Raw genomic sequence first — 6,347 nt, forward strand, 5'->3', positions numbered from 1 at the left:
ATCATGATTATCACCACAATGCCAACATCAACCTTATTATCATCAAATACAACAATACCCTCACCACCATCATCTTTATCTTCATCATCTTCATGTTCATCATCATCATCATCATCCTCATCTTATTTATCTTTAGGTGCCTACAATCATTTTACTGAATCCATGCATACCTTAAGTGACATTGGTCATGATGATATGGTCAATGGTCTAGTTGGTGTGGGCAATGATGTCTCAAATGGTGGTCATAACAATGGTCAACATTATGGTGATGATACTGTTGATTATGGACTCGAAGGTCCAACTGGACCTCATGCATCTTACCTTGATAATGGGTCAGAATTTTATTCAACGGTTGTTGGACCAACAATGCTAAGTGAATCTAAATATTCATCAACCTATGTAACCACATCAAAGTCACCCTACATTGAAGTAATTAACAGTCGAGGTAAGTTAATCAATTGTTTTTTTCCTCAACAATAAAATCTATCAATCAATTAAAAATCAATTCTAACTTTGAATTCATGATATTCTTTATTTAATTTTTTATTCACAAAGGTCGATACTCTGATATAACTTCACTTGACCTAATGAATTCTTATGGTTCTCATCAGTACGATAATTCATTTCAAACGGTGCCTTCATCAATTCCACCCACACCTTCACCTGAACAATGGGCCAGTGAATTAAGTCCACATTCATCTTCAGGCTCAAGTCGATCTTCATCTAGTACCAATAATAATAACGCTAATAATAATAATACCAATAATAGTAATAATAATACAAGTAATTCTTGTAATAGTAATAATAATAGTTTAAATAATTCTAGTAATAATAATAATCCCTCTGTTAATAATAGTGTTAATAGTTCAAATTCTAGTAATTCTAGTAATTGTAATTCTAGTAAATCAACAAGTAATTCAACTAATTATAATGCTAACGATTCAATTGTTGGCTCGGTGAATGGTAGTGCCAATGGTACATCTAATTGTGGTCAACAACAACAACAACAACAACAACAACATGCTCATCCAACATCTCAACTTGCTCATCATCAGCAACAACAACAACAACAACATCATCTCAGTCATAATCACCATAGTCATTTACAACAGCAACAACATCAACACCTTTTAACTCAACAACATCCCCAACAACAACTTCATCCTCATCATTCACTCCATCCAGCTCATTTATCGCCAATTTCACATCATCAGTTAACAGGATCAAACCTTCATACACCCCACCATCAACATCAATCACCACAACACCATCAGCAACAACAGCAACAGCCTCAACACCTTCACCAACACCAACAGCATTTATCATCTCCGCAACACCTTCAAACTCAAGTCGCACAACACCATCAACAACAGCAACATGCTCACCATCATCATCAACAAGCCCAACCTCAAGCCCAACATTCACCTTACAATGGGGTACACTCTCGAGACCACAGTTTCAGTTCAGCGTCTCCGTCTTCGGGATCATTCCCGTCGTCCTTATCACCCGCTGGAAGTATAATTTCAAACGGTAATGACCCAAGCGGTAAACCAGTGATTCAAGCTGCAGCTCTTGCAGGTAAATTAATCAAATCAAATTTGTTTATTTGCATGAAGCTTTCGGCTTCATCATTACAATTAGTTTCACACTGAACAATTTATATTATTAGAACTTTATTATCAATTTATCATTTGAAATCGCTAATCGTTTGTTTTTATTTGTTCTGAATTTCTCTCTCTCTCTCTCTCTTTCTTTAGGATCTGGACCAATTCAGTTATGGCAATTTTTACTTGAACTTTTATCTGACAAGAGTTGCCAAAATTTCATCTCCTGGACTGGTGATGGTTGGGAATTCAAATTAACTGAACCTGATGAGGTTGCCCGACGATGGGGTATTCGTAAAAATAAGCCCAAAATGAACTACGAGAAACTTAGCCGTGGTTTAAGATATTATTATGATAAAAATATTATCCACAAGACGGCAGGTAAACGATATGTGTACAAGTTTGTCTGTGATCTTCAATCGATACTTCATTATACACCTCAAGAGTTACACCGATTGGTTGACCTGAAGACTGAGAAAAAAATGGAAGATTAAAGAAAGAGATAAACTTATATTCAGCCCCATCGAAAACCTTTAACATTCACAACAAATCGACACAACAAACATACACAGAGAGAAACACATACACACACACCATGGAGATGGACAAACAATCTTGATCTCGACTTGTTAATCAGTTTCGGTTAACGATCGCCAACCAATCAAATCAACAAAAACACTCGCTCAAAAGCATTGGTACCCATATAAATAGACACTGACCAACCAACCAAGAGAAAGATGATCAAAAACCAACAACTTAAAGATAATCAAGTCAAGATGCCAAAGATGAAAATTGAGAAACTTAATCATCACCACAATCAAGCACAAAGATTGAATCACGACTCTTTTTTTTTATTAATCACCAATCGATACGAAATCAATTGACTATCAATAGATGATCACTTCCTTTCCCCGGTTAACACATAGACAAACAATCACTATGACCTGATCAACGACGACGACGACGACATATATATTAATGAAAAAAACACCAAGTGTCTTAAAATTGTAAAACAAAACGACAAAAAAACGCAAAAAAAAGTGACCTCAAATCGACAATTTTTTTTTATTTTCGGAAATTCAAATTTCCTCTCTGTTGATTTTAAACTGTAAATAACTCACCGATTCAACGACAAACTGATTGATTATCAATTATCAATCAATAACCGACATCATCACCACCATCATCATCATCAATTTTTGAACAAAGACAATATCAATTATTTTTTCTCTCTCTAATCAAACAATAATAATAATAACAATACCTTTGTAATACCAAACCGTATAATCTGAAACTTACCTGGTTGGCACATACACATCAACACACACACACACACACACACACACACACTTACATATACACTACAACAACACCACACCAAGAATCACAAAATCAACACACAAACAAAAAGCCTCTGTATTATTATTATTATTGTATTTTTGATTATTATTATTATTATATCATTATTATTAACTATATTATTTTTATTATATTCACAACACCAGCACCAATTGAAATATCAACAATTGGATGGAAACATAAAAAAAAACTTGCAAAAATAATATTGAACAAAAAAACCAACCTCTGTATGAGTAAATAATACATATATATTATACATACGAAGACAAAATGAAATATATAAAGTATATTTTTTGCCAACAATTAGCTAATTGTTTATCTATTTAAATTAATCATTCGGATTTTACTGATTTTGTTTTTACTTCATTCAAAACAAAAAACTCAAAATTCAACAAAAGTTTAGAGATTTCAATTTTCTCATTAACCTGATGCTCGAGTTGATTCTTAATTTAAATTACTAGGAAAATTAATCAATTCCATAATTATAATTGCTTAATTTCTTCGAGATTTTAAATTAATAAGAGACTAAAAAATTTTATTCTAAGAAAAGTTCAAATTCTACCCGATGGATGGCGCCACCTAACAGAAACGTTCTCTCTCTATCTTTTTGTAACATTTAATCAGTTTTTCAGAATTTTTTCTTTCTTTTTTCATGATTAGTTTTAATTACATTCAATTAACCACTTAATAGTTATCATTATGATTAATTGATGTTTCCATTAATAGGTTAAGAGATTCATTAGGTTTGTCTGGTTTTTTTTTATTTGAATGTTGAATTAATTTCCCTTCAAACTAATGGATGAAAGAGCAATTTAAATTAATTGGAAAAGTTTATGAATATTTGAAAAGATAAATAATTTATTACAATTAATCTTAAATTAGATAATTAAATGAGATCATTAAAAATGTGAACCCATTGATAATCAACATGGATTAACAACCAATTAAGAGGATTAATCTTGTCTGGATGAGTCTGATGAGATCTGAATGAGATTGTGAAGAGTGAAAAAAAAATGAATTAAAAATCTGAATTAAATTGTAACGAAATTGAGATTAAAAAACTTGACAATTAAATACTAATTGTGTTACCTTGTAAATCGCGTAGATAAATGGATTAACTGATGAATTGCTCATTGCCAACCAATGGGAACAGAACCAGATCACATTAATATAACGGAATCTGAAAAAATTAAAACAACAAACAAAACTTTAATCATGGAACAAGAAAATTGATTGTACAATTAATCGCAATCACAATTTAATATTCAATGTATAGATACAAGTGAAAATCAATTACAAATCCAAATTAATCTTGTGAGTTAATCCGTTGATATGTTTTTGCTATTATTAGTTATCAAAACAACCAGTGAATATGATTAGGTTTTTGTTATTTTTTGCTTGCCTCATTCCAATTAAGCTAATTGTGATTAGCAGACTAATTTGATGTTTTAATTGTTGTTGTTGTTCATTATGCTTACGTGTTAATTTCCGGAAATGAGTCTTTCAGGAAGTTATATGTTTGCAATGGGAGCCAGCAGAGTGCAAACAAGGCAACGACAACAATTAACATCTTCATCACCTAATATAAAAATATAAATTCAAATGGCAACAATTAAGAGTCTTAGTATAAATGATTAGAGTATTAAATTGTTTCCATTGGAAAGAATATAAAAAATTTCTTCTCATATTGTTGATGTTACCATGATAATCTCCATCTCAATTGGATTAAAATTCTGAGAAAATGTATCAACATACATGAGATTAATTGATATTCATGGTAAATTCATTAGTTTCAATTCTTATCCTCTTAATACTCGTTAGGAAGGAAATAATTACATTATCAGTTTATTCTGAGATTTATATATATATTAATGTAGATTTCATGCTTCATGAAATCTAATATTCTGATTTTCTCAGATGAGCATCATTATGTTTTCTTATTGGAAAGTAAACATTTTGATATTAATAATTTTCCCTCATGAGTTAACATGATGGATTACAATGGTCACTCATAATAAGAAACTGACCATTGTTAACTAAACCAAATATACAACAATAATCTATGCTTATATTAAATCTGATTGGTTTCAATGGAAAAGTTGAAGGAAAATCTCAACCAATAACATGGAAAAAAAGTTCTGACTTCAGTTTCAAATGTTAGAATTTATATATTTTTCTTTTTCATTTCATTTCCATGACCTTCCACTGAACACCAATAATCAATGATTTGGTTTTTATTGGTGTTTACGGTGGGAAATTGTTGACCTAAGTGGTGGGTGGAAATGTATATTATGTATATAAGATTCAAAGTTATTCTTATAAATCCAATTTCTACTCTACCTTGTATTTAGCCTGACCTGATTTCAATTATTTCTGCTTCAAGTTCAATATTTGACTGAATATCAATACAAATGAGAATATTCAAAAAGTGAAAGGATCGGAAAGAAAATAAATAATAATCATCATGGCAAATGTGACATGGTACATCTCCATAGATGATACGATTTCAATTGTTATCGTTCAGAGTTGGATCGATTTTCTAAAAATTTGGAACTTACAAATTTTATTCCTTTTTTCACTTGATTCATCCGATTGAGAATTCATATTTCATTTGTATATCATTTCTCACATGAAGATAATCAATGATGATATTGATTGGAGAGGAAAGCAAAAGTTTTCCAAATTTGTCTCCATTGTCCATTAAACTCAAATTTTCCATGAAAATCTCATGAAAAGAAGTTGAAAAAAGTTCTAAACTGTTATTATTATATTATCATATCAATATCAAGATTATCCTTACAAAAGTTAGAGATAAAATTTCCAAGTTAATTGTTAACATTTTGATAGAGAAAAGTAATTCATAAATTAGAAAAAGTGATAGAAAATTAAAAACTAATTATCACAGCTAATTAATCATCTGTTTGCCTTTTAATTGTGCTGGTAGATTAATAACTAATGGAAGGCAATTAACTAAATTGAAGACAATAAAGTCCATGGAGATGTTGATTTAGTTGGCTCCTTATCTGTGTTTCCTTTAATTGTGACAACTATTTTATCATCACCATTGTTATCGTCAATTATATTGTTACATGAAACACAATTAACTATACAGGTTAAGGGTTAAATTGTCTAATTACCTAAACTCCCAGCGGGCAATTTACCCTTGAGGCAATATTTTTATTTCCTTTTCCTTTTTCGATTAGTTTTCTTTCCCATTCCAATTACACATATGCAGAAAAACCAAACTTTATAATCGACAAAAAAACATTATAATCTTATTCCAGATCATCTTAATCTCGTAATTACTGAAAACGATTGACGATGAGGAGAAAAAACTTTTCTCACAAAGGGAATAAAGAAAAGTTCTGAGTTTTTCTCTCAGAA

General features: G+C 30.7%; 1 protein-coding gene across 6 annotated transcripts in view; it reads left to right on the plus strand.

Moving 5' to 3' along the window:
• Positions 1–3,269, plus strand: part of LOC128393311 (ETS-like protein pointed) — a 50,788-nt gene extending 47,519 nt beyond the window's left edge. For 5 of the 6 annotated variants that reach the window (XM_053353463.1, XM_053353461.1, XM_053353462.1 and 2 more), the window contains 3 exons: positions 137–445; positions 556–1,578; positions 1,758–3,269. In XM_053353463.1, coding sequence (XP_053209438.1) covers positions 137–445; positions 556–1,578; positions 1,758–2,098 — 1,673 coding nt within the window. In that variant the 3' untranslated portion in view covers positions 2,099–3,269. The remainder of the gene's footprint in view (positions 1–136; positions 446–555; positions 1,579–1,757) is intronic. The other variant, XM_053353460.1, reaches the window with a different exon arrangement.
• Positions 3,270–6,347: the final 3,078 nt, after the last annotated feature.

Source organism: Panonychus citri, unplaced genomic scaffold (genome assembly GCF_014898815.1).
Source record: "Panonychus citri isolate SS breed McGregor unplaced genomic scaffold, ASM1489881v1 Contig00138, whole genome shotgun sequence".
Classification (NCBI taxonomy): Eukaryota; Metazoa; Arthropoda; class Arachnida; order Trombidiformes; family Tetranychidae; genus Panonychus; species Panonychus citri.